General features: G+C 35.0%; 2 protein-coding genes across 2 annotated transcripts in view; one reads left to right on the forward strand and one right to left on the reverse strand.

Moving 5' to 3' along the window:
• LOC138325382 (uncharacterized) overlaps positions 1-18267 on the forward strand; it is a 93418-nt gene that overhangs the window by 65297 nt on the left and 9854 nt on the right. The window lies entirely within an intron of this gene.
• LOC138326313 (uncharacterized) lies at positions 11497-17478 on the reverse strand. The gene is made up of 5 exons (XM_069272432.1): positions 17038-17478; positions 15766-15925; positions 15001-15258; positions 13859-14044; positions 11497-13661 (listed from the first exon to the last, which is right to left on the reverse strand). Exons 1-5 carry the CDS (start codon positions 17410-17412, stop codon positions 13447-13449), a joined length of 1194 nt encoding a protein of 397 aa, XP_069128533.1. The 5' UTR covers positions 17413-17478; the 3' UTR covers positions 11497-13446.

The raw sequence follows: 18267 nt of genomic DNA on the forward strand, positions 1-18267 counted from the left end.
GGTGGAAAAGAATATTTTGTCTTACAAATCTCGACAAATTATGCACACTGTGATTGTTGCAAGCTAAACTACGTATCCGCTAGCTGATTACTGTTGATTGTTAATGATCTCAAACACACTAATTACTTATTGTGCCAATGTAAATATATTCTACTCTTTTCAAATATTCCTGATTACTATTCATGTGTAATATCTCAAAACATTGACATGTGCACGGAGTACGGCGGACCAGACAGCCGATGTTTTGGACATATCTGCTAGATATTTCAGTTTCAGGTTACGGTGGCCAATAAAAGAAAACAAACACAATGCGGTTTTCATATGTTATTTCTTCTAAATACAACACTTTTTGTGCAAGTTGTCAAGCATTTATGGGGAATATTTTGCATTGAAATTGTCACCTTCATACATCGGTTTTGGGACTCCCTGGACATTGTATTTCCACATTTTTTGATGCGCAAAATATACTGATAGTAGATTTTTTCAGCATTTTCAGCCCTAAAAAGTACCTGCGCAAATTATACAAGTTTTTACGGTATATGATATTGAAATGTATCCCAAACTTTTTATCATATTATTTGCCAATAACACTGTTATGATATCAGAAATATTTGATGGTCTACAACAAATGTTACCTGAATTTTAACAATATTGCATAACATGGAAATTAGAACTTAATATCAGAAAGATAAAAATTGTGATATTCTCAAGACGTAAATCGGTACCACAACACCAGTTGATGTTATGGAATACAGAATTAGATTTATAAGAATTGTTTACATATCTAGGTACAGAACATAATGTTAATGGTAGTGTTTTTAAAGAAAGGGAAAAAACCTGCTGAACAAACAATTAAATCGGTGTTTGCTATTTATAAGAAATAAAGGAATGTATCTCTTCCTGTTCATCTTAAACTGAAAATATTTGATTCACTTGTAATGACAGTTTTAGTATACTCATCAGAGGTATGGGGATTTGAAAATAAAAAAATGTTGTAGAAAAATTCAATTGTAATTTTGTAAAACAATCCTGAAGTTAAGAAAGTGTACAAACAATTTCATGGTCTATGGTGAGCTAACAAGTTATCCGGTTTGAATTGAAGTTCGGATACAATGTATATCAATCAACTTGCTGTTTTACAAAAGAATAGTTACAAAACTTGTTAAAAGTAGACCAATTAACCAATTTATTCAAAAATCACGTGGTGATATTGATAAGTCTTCTAGAGGACAGACATATTCTATATTTAAGACATTTTGTCATAGAAAAGTACGCCTCTTGTCTTTCTCTGCTGCAAACGATACTTGTTAACTGATACTGTGGTCCCAGGAACTTGATGACAATAGTCATTAAGAATGGATATTTTCATTAACATCAAATTAACAAGGAAAATGCTGAATGTGTTATAAAATCATTTGACATATAACATCATAGAAAATATTAGAATAGGTTTCCAAGATTTTAGTATGTGTCTCTTATTTTACACCTTGGTGTCCAAGGAATCCTCAAAAGTCCAAACTGGAAGGAACACCAGCCAAATATATTTCTTATTGTACAAAACTACAGTAGTATTGACCTTAAAAAATATATTTCTCCTATCATCAAGACCGAGCCATTTAGTACTTTCAGTACTTTGATTTTTTTAAATTTTTTTTTTTGCCTAATATATAGTCACTCGTGGTACCTCTTAAAAATGTGAAATCGTAGGCCAGATTTGGCCTACGCTACGTCAGCGGCATATTTCTAATATATCGTTCATGCAATGCCGGGAAAACGTACACATACCTATATATTTACATATGCCCCTATATAATCAACGGGAGGGGAGTTGCGTTCAAATTAGCGTAAACGCAATGACGTATGAATACAAACGCAGTGCAGGTTCGGACTACTTCTAGTTCACGCTTCGATAAGATTTTGCGTCATAAGTTGACGGATTTTAAAATAACAATAAAGAGTTTTTTATTAGATCCAATTAAATATGTATTTGACATCAAAACAAAACATGTGTTCAAGCATTGTAACGGTAATAAACTACAAAATGAATCGCTGTTCGGGGCTACAACCGGGGGGGCTTTCCTCATGAATGTTCGGGGAATCCCATAGTTACGTCAGATGTACATGTGTGTACGGTCACTCATCTCACCTAAATATACAGAACATCTGATTGTCGGTGAATAATTCTGGGAGCGTCTAAGCGAACAATAGGTTAACAGATCATATACAGGTTTCCAGAAAAAAAACATTACAGGTAGCCTATCCGAAACAGTATCATCAGCTTAAATGGCCCCGTCTTTGCATTCAAAATTATCCTACACACATGCAAACACTTGTCTATCCTCCGTACAATAAAATAAAAGTCATGACTGCGAAGAATTTAGTGTATATCGCGTTCTTAGACCGATACATACATGACAAACATTCAGCAGCTCAACGGTCATACCATCAATAGGCTTTATCACAGTCACTTTCCTCGGTTGAAAATCAAATATGGCGGCTCGCTTCACTTCGGACCGCATCACTACCCTGACAACGCTACATACCGGTAGTCGTTCCGCCTTGGTTATCTCAATTTTTATTCGAAATGGACATTATTAATATATATCATCAAATTGAAAAAAAAAATATGTTGAAAATAATTGAAAAGTGTCATTGTTGTATTTCAAACCAAACTACAGCTATAACATTCAACAATCGGAACTATATCTTGGGTCATCCTGACTACCGTGGCTACCCAACTTAGCAACCATCACCGTTTTAAATTGTACGTAAAGGTAGATTTTATTTATGTAAATATATAGATTGAACAGTGTTTTGATTGCGTTAAAGGTGGTATGAACGCAATGGGATACAGATATATTCTACATGTAGCGCTAACGCGCTACATTGAATATGTCTGTATCCCTTTGCGTTCATACCACCTTTAACGCAATCAAAACACTGTTCAATCTCTATATATTGGGATCTTATGTACTCCACTGCACCCATGTTACATCCCATTTATGAAATTAAACAACTCTGCACAATGAAATACTTCCGAGACCCTTCTATTTCACACATTTGTAATGGCCGCCGTATACACATTTAGTAGAGCAAACGGCAGTCAATCAACTTCGCTTCCGGTTTTATTTTTAAAAAACCACGTGTAGTTTAAAAATAAACAAAATTCTACCGTGTATATGCTACATGTAATATGCAACGTGAATATCGCGAAAGTGATGCGGTATCAGCAATAGCCGTGTTCAATTTGAATATTTGACATCATGTCGTGTATGTCGACCATAATTTCACTATAAAAACTCTCACTGGCTTGCATTTTGTTTATCTTTCAACTACACGTGGGTTTTTTTTAAATAAAACCGAAAGCGAAGTTGATTGGCTGCCGTTTGCTCTACTAAATGTGTATACGGCGGCCATTACAAATGTGTGAAATAGAAGGGTCTCGGAAGTATTTCATTGTGCAGAGTTGTTTAATTTCATAAATGGGATGTAACATGGGGGCAGTGGAGTACATAAGATCCCAATATATAGGTATGTGTACGTTTTCCCGGCATTGCATGGACGATATATTAGAAATATGCCGCTGACGTAGCGTAGGCCAAATCTGGCCTACGATTTCACATTTTTAAGAGGTACCGCGAGCTGACTATATATTAGGCAAAAAAAAAAAAAAAAAAAAAAAAAAAAAAAAAGCCTAATAATATAGGCAGGTTTAGCGGACTATAGAGATATCATTTGTAATGTCGGGGTCTGTAGTAGGGAAGTCGTTTATAAAGCCAAATTGACCCATTTTCTCCCTACCCCTCTGGTCCACAGGGACCTGGCACGAACATTTTTAACCAACAGTTTACATATATATATATTATAGTACTAGATACTATATTAAAGGCCTATGTATACTGTTGGTTAATGCCAGGTCCCTGTGCTCTGGTCCTCATAGGAGATAGCCGAACCGAACCTATAAGCTCATCATGACCAACTACATCTATTTATGGATGTAAAGATAATATGAGCGACATTCCTTTATAAGTAGTTTGAATTAAGCAGTATGACCGAAGTGACCATTTTGACCACTGGAAGTCATACCGACCATATGTACAATTTTGAGCCTTCATCCGATACGATGTATGAGATATTCATTTGTAATATGACCAAATTGACATTTTTGGCCCCGCATCTCCGCCCTCAGGAGTTTATTGTAATGTAAATATATTGAGTTTGTTTACTCTGTTGATCCACTCTTTTTATCATTGATGAATATATCAGTATTAGAATGTCCCTTAGGACACTCCAGGTATACCACTTCAAACTTGTCACCAAAAATGACATCGATTGGCATTAAATGAATGGCTACTAAATATGTACATTGACACATGAATCATTTTTGGAATGATGTTTTTATATCTTGGTATAGATATAATTTGCAATAGAAAAATCGCTGCAATAGAAAAATCGTAAATTTGGTAGATATGTGGTGCATGTATGCACAGTGAAATGTATTTGTTGGGTAGTATATAACCTCGACATTCTGTAAAAAGTTTCGTTAGTAGTTCAATATATATGGAATACTACACCTCTCCCCTCCCTACATCAAAAACTATAATGATACAACGAAACATAATTCCGGTAGTATTTCACATAGGTATGTACTATGATTATGTCAGAAACATGTATACAAAGAAATTGGAAACTCCTTCTTTGTCTTTGTTGACAGGCAGAGGGACATTCGGTTTATTGGCCCCTTGGCTAACTAACTTTTAAGTTATTCTTTAAGCATGATATTTTTTTGCAATTTTTGCATCAACAACAAAGTTCAAACATTATATTATGGTTTGATGTGACCAGTTTTCCCGATTGATGTTATTTAATATGATTTTTGAAAGCTTGAAAATAATCTATTTTACCTAGTTTTTCGAAAATTTCTGGATTAAATACCATTAACATTCAGAAATATGTAAATAAATATTTCACAAGTAAAATATTGATTAAAACATCACACTGTTGTTTTAATATCTGGTAATTCTGAAAACTGATTTAATAACAATGCCCCTCTTTCTCCGAATATCAGTATGCCTATATTTAAAAATGAGCTTGGCTAATATTTGTCCTTTATCACTCATATCCCTTTTATAGAATCTTTTGAATTTTCTCTTGTTGTTTGTCTTGGCACATCTTTTAAATTCCTGTCAGATATTAAAATTATTCATATATCTACATCAAAGAAAATATTTACCTTTCCCTCGAGCGATCTCAAGTGTATGCTACTCGGGCGTCGTATTTACAACACCACACTTCATTCTAAGGCATCTGTAAATACTCACACGTCAATCAACGTTGTATATATACCCAATATTTTAATTTAATATGTGTTGTAAAATTACGCGTGCTTCACAGGTCGTTACCTGGTGTGGTATCGAGATCACAGTAATGCCTAGTATCTTTCTTACCGAGGTGTGGTTTCAAATTGTACTTGAAATACTATGCGACCGATAGAGTTTGCTTAAAGATGCTCCACCGCCGACAGCGCTTAAATAATATTCATCATTTGAACAATTATTGGTGTTTAATCGTGTATAGATATGTCTAATTAACACAAAAAATAATATAAAATAACTGATTTTACCTTTGGTGCATGCGCAATCAGTCCTTCATTCTATATAGGATATAGTGCCATGGATTTTTTTCGGGATGCAAATAATTATTTTTTTATATTTTTAACTAGAGAGGTGAGGATACCATATTATCTTAGTGTATCTATACTATAGTATATACGGGACAAAGAAATAATTACACCAGCAGTACATAATAGTTATTGTTTCACATGCTAAACAACCTGATTAAAGTGAATATAAGGATCTGTATTTAAATCAGATTGTGTGCCAAATGTACACAATCAAGATTTTATCAGAATTTGATACAACATTCAAGTCGTCAGACTTCAATTTAAGGTTTAATATTTTCTAGTCATGAAAAATAATCACATTAAACCATACCTGTGCATTAAAATGATTGACATTTAAATGAACCAATACACACGCAGTTACTTAATACAATATTGAGGCAGGACACGAAAGAATATCCCAGCAAGCACCTGACTTTAAAGTTAATGAGGGAGTGTGTGTAACAATATCATCTTTGTCGGCGGTATTATATTTTAAGTTTTTAACCACGAGTAGACAAAACGTAGATTTATGTGATATAACGAGACAGATTTTATCGCATTGGCTTGGTGTTATATTGACTTCACTGTTTCGAGTAAAGTAACTAAAACCTATATTTAAGTTTTAATAATAAAGTACATACAAGGATATTAGTTACGCAGATTAGTTCAGTGTGATTTCATAACATCTAAAATAAGGATAAAATCGGTTAGCATCCTTAGTAATAATATTTTATTAAATATGTAAAAACATTCATTAAGCTAGATAATTCTTTGGATACGTTTCAAACGTACTGTATCTAAAGTTATCACGAAAAAGTCTTTTACTTTTTACATTGTATCAGTGGACATCTACATAATGTTGAACTTATTGATACTTGCGTTGTAAACGTGTTTCATCATTTTATATGCATATATACATATGACCGATAATCATGTTTACAAAATTACAAGTGAAGACTGTCAATTATAAACATCTTACAAACATATCAAGTAAACTAGTCTTCATGAAACCTTTACGAAAGCTTTGTTAAAACTGAGTTTATGAACGGATAACGACGTTTAAGTTTCAACACATATACAAGCGTTATGAAAAGTCCACAAAATATATGGTCTGTGCTCCTTTTGGCCTCTAAATCCGTTTTAATCAAATTTTCAAAGTTTTCCAATAGTAATTAAATCGTGGAATTTCAACTATCAAGTTCATCCTTGATACAAAGGGCATAATGGTTGTTTATCATTGCGAATGCAGTTGCTATGGTAACAATTCTATACATACATAACTTTTGTAGTTTATACACAACTTTTTATTTAGAAACTACAGAGCGCATCATTGAACAAACGTTATATCTCAAAGATCTATCTGAAGTGCTTATATATTCTCAGTAAACTAAAAGTTTGTTCAAAATTGCTTTCAAATGTTTCTTGTGTAAAAACACAAAAAATTATATATCAGTTCGTTTAATTTATGCATATTTCGGATGATTTCTATGGCAACTCAAGCTGCAGAATCAAGGATATGCTAAATATTTCAAATACAACGACTCAACTTCTGAACATATAGTTTTAAAAATCGATGGATAAGGGGGCAGAAATGGCCCAAACCATACAGAGTCCTACGTTAAAGCATAGATCGGTGTCCTCTGAATCACACATATACAAGGTTATGTGATTAGTGTTTAATGCATTTATCCAGTTTCCCTAAAATCTCTATAATATCACATTCAGCGCCAGTTCTGGCATGGGTGCTCATACCACATCTCTTTCTATTCTAAGTTAGAGAGTTAACATTAACTTCAGCTTAAACTTTCACAATTCTAGCCATCTTGAGTTTATTTACACATATATTTCAGATTTCTTGCAATCTTTCATATGGACCAAGTTGTTAAATTATGACTCTTTTTGAGTTCAGTATAATTGTCTTGAGAATTCAAGAAGACTGGATGTGCTAGTTTTTCGCATTTACCGTCAGTCTTATGTACTAATTTACACATGTTGTGTAACTTCTGATCAGATTTTTGTTTTTAATTCCCATGCCATCGTCACTGCTTTCATTTTAGAAATTGAATTTAACAATATCATTTCCAGCTAATAGACTTTTTAGGCTTTGTAGCTGTCCTAGTGTCAGGAGGGCTTTTCATAGACTCCGATTTATGTATCTGCTTTCCCATCGAATTTTTCATCCGGCTTTCACCTCCACGCAAATTATATTCCTTTTTCGCAAGTGCCGGTGTTTGATTTCTCTTGGACCGAGAGTACTGTGTGATAAATATTTTCACAGGTCCGAGACACTTAGTGTAGGCACAGTAACAGCAATCGTTTGTGTGACAGGGAAAGGACATCTTGTAAAGCTCTTCGACCTGTTGTTGTGGTTTCTTGTCTGGTTTCTTTATCGAAGACGCACTTAGCTGCTTTGGTGTCATACTGGCACCCTTAGAGGTTCCCGACGTGGCGGACAATCTTGTACTTTGTCTTGAGACCACATTAGAACGGACAGCACTACCCATACGACTGGGCAGCAGGGGTACACCCGTGTGCTTTTTGTAGTTATATTCCATAGCCAAGATAGTAGACTGTTCTACAGTTTATGTCCAGTATACTTGAGAATTTGTCTGCTTATTCTACACTGTACACATTCTGTACTATTGTCGATATAGATTGTGGTATCCTCGAGCGTTGGGGGGAAGCAGTGTTAGGGTTTACACTATAATCCGTATCCACTTGACAACCCTAATGGGCCGTTCATAGATTTATCTCCGTTTTATGATAAATAAAGTTCAAGTAATAAATATTTAAGTCAATATAACTGTACCTTTCTTCTGACATAAATTATGAATTTAATTATAAGAGTAAAGTTTTATATGATTTTGTGTCATAAGTTTATGTGACTCTGATGGATGCCTCTTCTTGTCCTACCTTGTTCAAACACAATGTGCCGTTGTTTTCTAAGGCCCCCTCTGTTTCAGTTTGTCCTCCGTGCCTTGCCCCGTGAGCGAGTCGAGGTCCCTAATGTAGTAGGTACGGGTGACGTTCTCCATTCGTTGTGAACCAACAACAAGTTAATTTGTTTCAACACTGGCTTATTCCAGACTTCCAAGAATATCGGGTACAAGTGACATTCCAAAATCCAAAAATGTCAGTTACCACACAACACACATATCCCGGTATACTCGTAATTATCAATTTTCAATGAAGCACATATGAAGCCTTTGAATCCATTCAAATTTCCAATAACGAATTCTTCAGAAGTTGGAAAAAATTCTAATATTCTTGGCAATATTGGATTCCCATTGTCAAAGAGAAATTAAGTCACAAATCCAGCGGAAATATAATGGATCTTCCAACGAAACGATGACATGAGATATTGATCTGTGTGTTTGATTAGAGAAGATTATCTCGTTAGCGTCGGTCCACCATATCGATCACGTGACGTAAAGTCAGCCACAGCATCCGTCAGTGGTCCACGCTACAAAGTAGATAAAAACCTTCTATCGGGTATGGCTTCGATTTATCCTCATTTTAAACGATGTTCACTTTTCCAAAGAGAGGAAAGAAATGTCTTTGTGCTGCTGCGATTGGATTACAAGCACTTTCATTGGGAGATGTTGAAAAGGACTAGAAGTTCATCAAGGGCAGGATAAATATGTTACAGACCGTGTGTGTCCAGGTCTCAACGTGGAGTTCCTAGAACTGTCGTGACAAAGTTTAGTCTCGCTCTGTTATTTAGCACCAATGATAGTGTACTCGTTCGTGTGGGTTTAATTCTACAGATACACGATACACTGTTAAATACATTTTCAAATATTTGTTCTCCTTGGTATTTTACTCTTCCCCGTCGTTCTGGTGTCCCAGCTGTTTAGTGATACTCCCTCCCTCACCTAGGTAAACACCTTGTCTGTCCACAAACAAACCCCTATTGACACATAGTTTATGGTGAACATAAAAACAGTGATATCCCTACTGACGAGTGTGTATAAATCTGATTAACAATAACAAAACACACACTCTTACGGGATGTACAGGTTTGTAATTTACATGCCCTTCGATTGGCTTAACGTAGTCTATCCTAGGCTACCAACAGGAAATTGCTGTCTAAAGCAAGCAATTATAATGAAGTACATGGTGTATTATCTTATTTTGTCACGTTCTGATATGAAATTGACATCAATTTATCAATAGTTTCAAAAGAAAAAAAGTCAATTAGATGTGAAGAAAGGGGATTTGGTGTTGTACGGGAGTAGAGACTGAACGGACGCCCCGTAGGGATTCGCCTTTTACATGTGTTTTATCATAGTTCGTATGGATTCCCTTTATACATGTGTTTTATCATATTCCCCAGCACCATATCACATGGAGAAAACATGAACGATCTGCTGGTGTAGTGTCAATACGTGAGCTGTTTTATATGAACGAGTTACACAGTCACATGTACCTGTAATTTTAATTATTAGACTGATACAATGTCTCAAACAAGTCCGTCGATTATTCTGGAGAACGTTCGCCTTTTGTATATTTACAAGACTTTATAGCCGAGACGGTTGTAAAATTGCATGACAGATGTCGATTGTAAACAGGGTATGTACCCGATCTCGTGTAATCACGTTCAGTGTTAATTATAAACGTGCGTGAGCTCCCTGTTTATGTAAAGTCGTTTAGCCATTTATTTTAATTTACAAAATATCAATTGATTTCAGTTATACCTTAGATTGGAGTTAAAAATCAGGTTTAAAAATCTGTATTTTCTATTTCATGGGTAACACGGATGCCCTTTCTCGATGGTGAATATATTCACTAAAATATTGTTTTATGTGCGATATATTTAAGCATAATTTTCAATATCTTAGGTTAACAGTGTCATAGACAAAATATGAAAGGACATTCTTCATAGATGAGAAGAGTATATGAAAAAGAATGTTCGTCCGTGTTTGTTTGTTTGTTTGGTTTTTTTTGTCTATGACTTCATAAACCCAAAAGATATTGAGACTTATGTTCATGATTTAATTGATTCGGCATAAATTTCCATGATTTTACTTATTTTTACAATAAAACAAACTGAGCTGTGGCGCATTGATATCTTACCCAATAATTCAGTTAAGCCAATGACTGTCCCGATTTTTAAATTTCCCGCGAAACGTTCTGTGTGTATTACGTCTTAATACTTGACGTACAATTCTTTCTGATTATGGAAAATGACCCTAAAGATCTAACTAATAGAAGTGAGTGTAACATATGAAATTCAATTGTATATTAATGCTAACTCCCAAATACCAATATAATGGTTTTACAAACAACTTTTATCTGACCTATTATGTACAATTGCAGATACCAAATATTCGACGTAAAACTGCTGGATTATGTTTGGGAACTAACGTGTAACCATGGTTATCATAACATAGTTTGGCGTGGATACAACAATACGATATGACGTTGATATGGCAATGGGTGACGTATTGGTTGCAAAATCTAAATCAGATAGACGTTGCAACAAGTTAAGATATAAATTCAATCTTCAGGAAGGACAACCATCCTCTGAAATGAATGCATCTTTTCAACATTTTTAAGTAAATTATATGCTATCAAAATGCTAAATATATGATTTTGACGATTCTTTATTTGTTTGTATTGTTTAGCTAAATAGCCATAATGTATTCCTTTCAAATTTCTGAAAGATGTTTGATCCATAGAATCGGTTTGTGGCAATCTGATTATAACCTGAAGTTCGATTACATTTCGATACTTCATATCTGTTTGATATGTTTACACATTCCCTCAACAACAGCATCCTCATACATCTATATAAGAAGGATCCTAAATGGTAGTTTCATACGAGGCTTTATTCGTGCAGAATATGACCTTGCGACGTGACCGTTTTGTTACGATGTATTTGATTGGATAAAACAAACCAAGAGCAGACTTGGGGATATCCTTCATGTGATCATCAGTCGAAAACAAGGCTACAATCAGTCGTTTATTTATGATTACAAAACAGAACAGAATGCTTATATTTACATTTTACTTTTAGTTTTATTTTTCTAATGATTTGAATATATTCCTTTTAAAGGGCAAATGAGTTTGTAGTACACAATATCCGTTCATTCATTTTTTTTTGTCAAAAAATTAACTGCTCGGATTCTGGCAGTCGTTGTTGATTTCGTAAAATATAGATCATGGATCGAATATTAGGGATTCCGTCCATCGATTTAGGTTAATAAATACAGATATAATAAAAACTATTGATAAAGAGTTGGTTCTTGATGAATGTTACCATCATTCACTTATGCAATGATGATTTAAATCAATGTCACCGTTATGTAGTGTACAATACCGGCCAGTTACTTAATTTCTAGATGAAGCAAACTTTTTTTTCCTTATACGGATAATATTGTTGTCTAAGATTAGTTTTTTCTAATGATGATAATTTTGTACTCTAAGTTGAGTTATTTTTTTCTAATGATGATAACTTTGTGTTCTAAACTGAGTTTTTTCCTAATGAGGATAATTTTGTACTTTTAAAGTGAACAGTCGGGCAAGGATGGCTAAAGTCGGTAAAAATGGTGTGAATGTGTCCAGTATAATTTCTTATGAAATGGAAAAATAAAATCTCTCGTCAAAATCTGTCTGCGTACGAAGAAATTAATTCAAAGTATGGAAATTCTAAAACGTCCTCCCGGCTCAGTATGTCCGTGGTTAAATTTCCACGCAGCCTCGCTTTCAATGCTTTCAACTTTTCTTTACTTTAATGGTCAGAACTGGGAAACTAAGCAGAACTTGACCGTCGTATTAATATGTGAGAACTTTTGGAAGGCCAATGAACGCATTTAGACTGGTTTTCTTTGCCCGACTATTCACTTTAAGTTGAGTTTTCCTAATGATGATAATTTTGTACTCTAAGTTGAATTTTCCTGATAATGAATACTTTAATCTCTTATTTAAGTACTTTTCCTAACAATGATAATTTTATACTTTGAGTTGAATTTTTCCTAACGACGATAATTTTGTTCTCTAATTTGAGTTTTTCCCAATGAGGATGATTTTGTTGTCTAAGATGAGGTTTTTCCTAACAATGATAATTTTATACTTTGAGTTGAGTTTTTCCTAATGACAATAATTTTGTTCTCTAATATGAGTTTTCCCTAATGATGATAATTTTGTACTCTATGTTGAGTTTTTCCTAATGACAATAATTTTGTTCTCTAATATGAGTTTTCCCTAATGATGATAATTTTGTACTCTATGTTGAGTTTTTCTTAATGGCAATAATTTTGTACTTTAAGTTGAGTTTTCCTAATGAAGATAATTTTGTACTCTATGTTGAGTTTTTCCTAATGATGATAATTTTGTACTCTATGTTGGGTTTTTCCTAATGAAGATAATTTTGTTCTCTAATATGAGTTTTTCCTAATGAGGATAATTTTGTACTCTATGTTGAGTTTTCCTAATGACGATAATTTTTACTCTATGTTGAGTTATTCCTAATGACAATAATTTTGTTCTCTATGTTGAGTTTTTCCTAATGAGGATAATTTTGTACTCTACGTTTTGAGTTTTTCCTAATGATGAAAATTTTGTTCTATAATATGAGTTTTTTCCTAATGACGATAATTTTGTACTACAAGCTGAGTGTTTTCTTAATAATGGTATTTTTGCTCTGGTACATAACAGGAATAATATTTACCTATTCCAGTAGCCTTCATGCACGTTTTGTATAGAATCAATATGGACAGGTTTGAACCGTTGCACAGTAACAAAATATGTTCTTAGAACATGGTCGGAATGTGTCCAATGAATCATTGTCCACAGATCGAGAACTGCTCTGATGTACACATGTTTCTTCTCACTTCCCCGTTTGTGTAAGTCAGACAAAAAGCAGGAGGCGTCACGGCGGTCGTGTCCCATATCACCAGATCATCAAGTATAGGCTGAGATGGTTCTCCCCCGTCCCACCATCTGGTCGAGCCATCCACGTCATACCATCCTCCATTAACCCTCAGTGGTTCCTTCTCTGTAGAAATAACCAGAAAGGGTTCGTCTTAATCTTTACTCAATCAATCAGTCATAAGTGGATCATCAGAATAGACTCCATGTTCAACATATTGGTAACTTAACACTAACAACGCTCGAACTGTTTGTCATGTAACACCTGCAAAATGGGACGCATGTGGATTTATATTGACACTGTGTAATTCTGATCTGATTTACCGAGAATGAAACTGGACGCTTTCACACGCTGAAGAAGGTCGAGTTTGTCTAGGGAGTTGACCACCAAGAGCCTCATTCCGAATTCAGCACATGTTTCCATAGCGACAGCCTTGGTGTACTTTTTGGTGATCACTTTGTAAACAAGTCCAGTCTGGGCGTCTATTGTCATATACAGGTCAATTGTGGCTAAAACATCAAATTATATACTTAGCCTGAATGTAGAAAACCTCGATAAGAAACTCGTAACTAGTAATTTTATTGGTTTTTTAAAGATGCTCCACCGCTTACAAATGGTATTTTGTCTCTATCAAAAACAGGAGCAGACGATTTAGTAGTTTTCTTCATTTACAAAAGTAACTCATTTTACACCATTATCACCAACGGAAAGTTTGAGCTTCTATTTTTACTTCAAGTTAAAACTATAAAAACATAATTAATTGCATTCCGAAAAAAATCCGTGTATTTCACTATATCCTATATGGGATGAAGCACTGATTGCGCATCCACCAAAAGCAAAATAAGTTATTTTATATTATTTTCTGTTCTATTAGACATATATATATATACACGACTGAACACAAATTATTGTTCAAATGATGAGTATCATTTATAATTTGTAGTCGGTGGACCGTCATTAAAAAATCCACGGTTATCACATAAAAGCTAAAGGTCGGTTGACATTCTCAAGAAAAGAGAAGCAAAAATTTAATAAGATGAACTATAAAACACAAAACAAATCCTGTGTCCGCTTATTATAAGTTTGAATACAAATTCAAAGAAATAATAATTTCTTCTATTGTTCTTTGTTTTAGAGACTAAAGACCTTCTTAAGCGGTCTTTTTACGGTAGAGAATGTGCGTCACAAAGAGGACGTCATAACGATAAAGTTAACTACAAGTTGTTCTAACTTGAAATTCAGCAAACTCTGTTTATTGAAACATGCTTGAAAATAGGATTTAGAGGCAATTTACGTTTTTCCACATTGAGGTCCTAAGGAAAACAACTTAAGATCTACGAGTGGACGACATTTGTTGAATATTTGGAAAAAAAAAAGCAGAATGTCGGAAAAATAAAGGCGTTGGATTATACAAGTTTCATTTTAAAGAAGGCTTCGTTTCAAAAGATAATAAAAAAAATCTCACTCATGTCAAAATAGTAGAGAAAGTTTCGGTCCGAAATTGCTTTCTTCTGTCCTGGTTCGTTTCCGATGAACTTATTAACGTTGTATTTCTTACACATCCTGCGGTTGTTGTTGTAGAAAAACGAGTGACACGTGACGTCACGATGACACTGGAGGCTGCATTCTCGGAGGTCTGTGACTTGTTTGTTCGCTATCAACTCACTATCAATCATTGCGTTGGTTGACAAGGGGTGGTAAGCGAAGTGTCGTCTTCCTGAATCTGATACCAAAATGCAAAATAATGAAAGGGGAGAAGCAATGCGTCTTTGCAAACTATACCATTTTCAACCGAAAAGGATTAGAGTAACGCACTACGGGGGCTTACAGTCAAATGGGACACAACATTATTTTAAATATGCACAATATATTTTCCATTCCTTTTATTATTTACATCTTCACTTAAAGGAATACACGGCTTCAGTGATAACCGAGAGATTGCAGAAGGGCGACACAGCTATCCAATCCATTCAGGTCGAACTCTTTAAAACAAAATTAATGTTGACCATAATGTTTTACCTATGACTATCATTATGTTTAATATTTGATATTAGATCTACCTTACATCAGCACAGAAAGTGACAGTCTGCTCGGTCAAAAAAACAGTGTTGGACAAGAAAACATTTATCACCATCTGACCATTTATGTTCCATTACATGTAATTGCATTAACATTCCTACATTTTCATCAACTGAAGGTTATTGTGCATACAACAGCTGTTAATCCCTACCGTGAGAACATCCGATGACGTCAAATCTGAGACAGGGAGGTGCTTCTGGTCCCTGACCCCAGGTCAAAGGTCGGATGCGGATGTACTGTGCTATGATTGGTGGGTTGATAACACCGTGCGTTACAGCGTCTATCGATGTGTCTGTTGGCCCGGAGAATATCTGGAAAGGAATTGATTCCTTAGTTACAGAGACATCCCTTCGTTTGCACTCCAGGAGAAATGAGGAGTAGAAAGTTTATGTCAACACCGACCGATTCTGAAAATTGAGTCTAATAAGTGAATTTAGGGTATATGCCAATTTATTTTAAGAACTTTCAGTGAACATGAACAAATCAGTGTACAGTAATACGCTTGCCAATAATATGATTTTGCCATATTATACCTCTCTACCATTTAGTTTTATTTTGAGACATTAAAGCTTTAGGAAAAAATACTTGAAACCAAAGCATAACAGTTTTATTAGATCCAAACGTTTACCTGATTTTCACCGCCCGCTTTCACATTGTGCCATTCCACGCCGTCACTACTATAGGTCACGCGGCATGTACGAATGTCATGCTGACTAACAGCGGAGAATCCATGTCGTTGAAGTACAACACCAACGACTTCCTTAGGAATATCGAACTTCACCTTGATGTCATTAATTGGAATTGGTGAACGAGAGATTGAACAAATATCAATGTGCTAGGTAAGAACTACATTCATGTTTTGCCTGGAATAAACTGATAGCCACGCCAAGGTCTGGCAAGAAGTCGGTGGAAATGCCTGAAGAGCTTAATCAAAATTTCTGAATTTGAAGTATTAGATGAGAAATGTTTTAAGTTTTAAACGAAATCTTGATTGCTAAATGCAAAATGTGTAATGTTCAATGCAAAATTTCCATCTGTTATAATCATATTCATTTGTAAATAATTAATTTTCTCTTTGTTTCAGGCTTTCTGATTGGCCTATTCATTTTTTTCATTCCACGATGAAAAAAAATCCGAGAATGGCACGGAAACCCGACGTTATCGTGACGTCACAATAGAAACATTGACGTTGCGTATTGATTTGGAAAAAAATAATTCCTTGGAAAAGAATCAATGGAATCGTACGTGTAAACGTATTTCATTTTATAAAGTAGCCTGGAAAATTAATTATAAGCGTTGAAGTCACTATTTTTTTAATTTCATCGGGTTATGAAACAAAATTTCTTTCATACCCCGATGAAATTAAAAAATAGTGACTTCAATGCTTAATTAAATAACAACAATTTTATATGATGAAGCCTACCTGTATATAGGGCTCTGAATCTCCGTGTAAACAACACCATGCCGGATAATGTGGTGACGGACATCCGATAGAGGATTTCCATTTTGCCATATACAAACGTCCACATGGTGGATCATGGTGTATACCGTTAAAGGCAAACACAGAGGATGCTGATATCGCCGAGTCCGGTACCCCTCGGGGTCCAGAGACGAGATAATCGGAGCAGTAAGCATCTCCCCAGCACACGGCAAACACTGCAACAAGAGATGGTCCGCCATCAGATTTCATAACGCCGCTAACGTCACACTGTCCCAAAGTTGACACGAAAAAGAAAATTTGCAAATTCGGCGCTGATCGGTAGCGCATCGGGCCATTCATGAGGCCATCTTTAGCCATCGTATGACTACTCCAACAATGTTAGAAGTATGACACTTTTGGAACATTACGTCGTATCTAACCTCTAACTTCCGATAGGCCATTTACCCGATGGTGAGGGTAACATTTTCAAAGTTTGAATTGTGACAATATAAAACGTTTAAATCATATTTAGATAGTCATCAATGTCAAATACCTACCCCTTTTTCATAGATTTACAAGTATTTTGACAAAATCAGCCGTAAAATCCATATAAAACAAATATTCAAATCTTCATGTTGATAGCAATCCGGTCGGTAAAAAAAATGAACTGCAAAAGTCCCCAAAACGCTTGATCTGCCTTTACTTTACTTGTATTCTGCCCGCTTGAATTCACGTTCCGTTTTTTGTAGTAACCAGCCGCCATATTTAAAACTAGGTCAAAATGTTACGGAAAGGATATCATGTCTAATCCGCTAAAATACTATTTTATAAGGCATAAAGTTATGGTTTTACTAGATAAATAGGATAATTAATACCTAAACTGTAGGTACACATCGATGTTATCACTGTTAGAGCTATAAATATTGATATTTTTGCACTTTTCCTTCCGCCTTTATATGACATCGGAATCTGCATCAAAGAAATAAGCCTTCGGAAATGAGAGTCGACAATCAGCGAAGTAACGTCCGATAAAAAAACGGCTGACCAGTCGACGTTCATGTTATGGGAGTATCATATGACCGCCGGGGAAGTTTCATGGGCTTCGGCAGTGACTTTGTGGGTGACGCTAAAATCTTTGACATGCCAAACAATTGCCCGAACACCATGCAAAGGTTAATTTTGAAAACCGTGTGTTCGTCTTGCCCTTCGTAAGGCAATCGCGAGGACAACTTG

Source organism: Argopecten irradians, chromosome 6, assembly GCF_041381155.1.
Source record: "Argopecten irradians isolate NY chromosome 6, Ai_NY, whole genome shotgun sequence".
Lineage (NCBI taxonomy): Eukaryota > Metazoa > Mollusca > Bivalvia > Pectinida > Pectinidae > Argopecten > Argopecten irradians.

Excerpts from the sequence above, each read along its gene's own strand:
- LOC138326313 (XM_069272432.1), bottom strand. The coding sequence starts at position 17,412 with ATGGCTAAAGATGGCCTCATGAATGGCCCGATGCGCTACCGATCAGCG. Across the intron at positions 15,926-17,037 it reads ATTCAGAGCCCTATATACAG|ATATTCTCCGGGCCAACAGA; the intron begins GTAGGCTTCATC and ends ATTCCTTTCCAG. Across the intron at positions 15,259-15,765 it reads CGTCATCGGATGTTCTCACG|ATTCAGGAAGACGACACTTC; the intron begins GTAGGGATTAAC and ends TTTTGGTATCAG.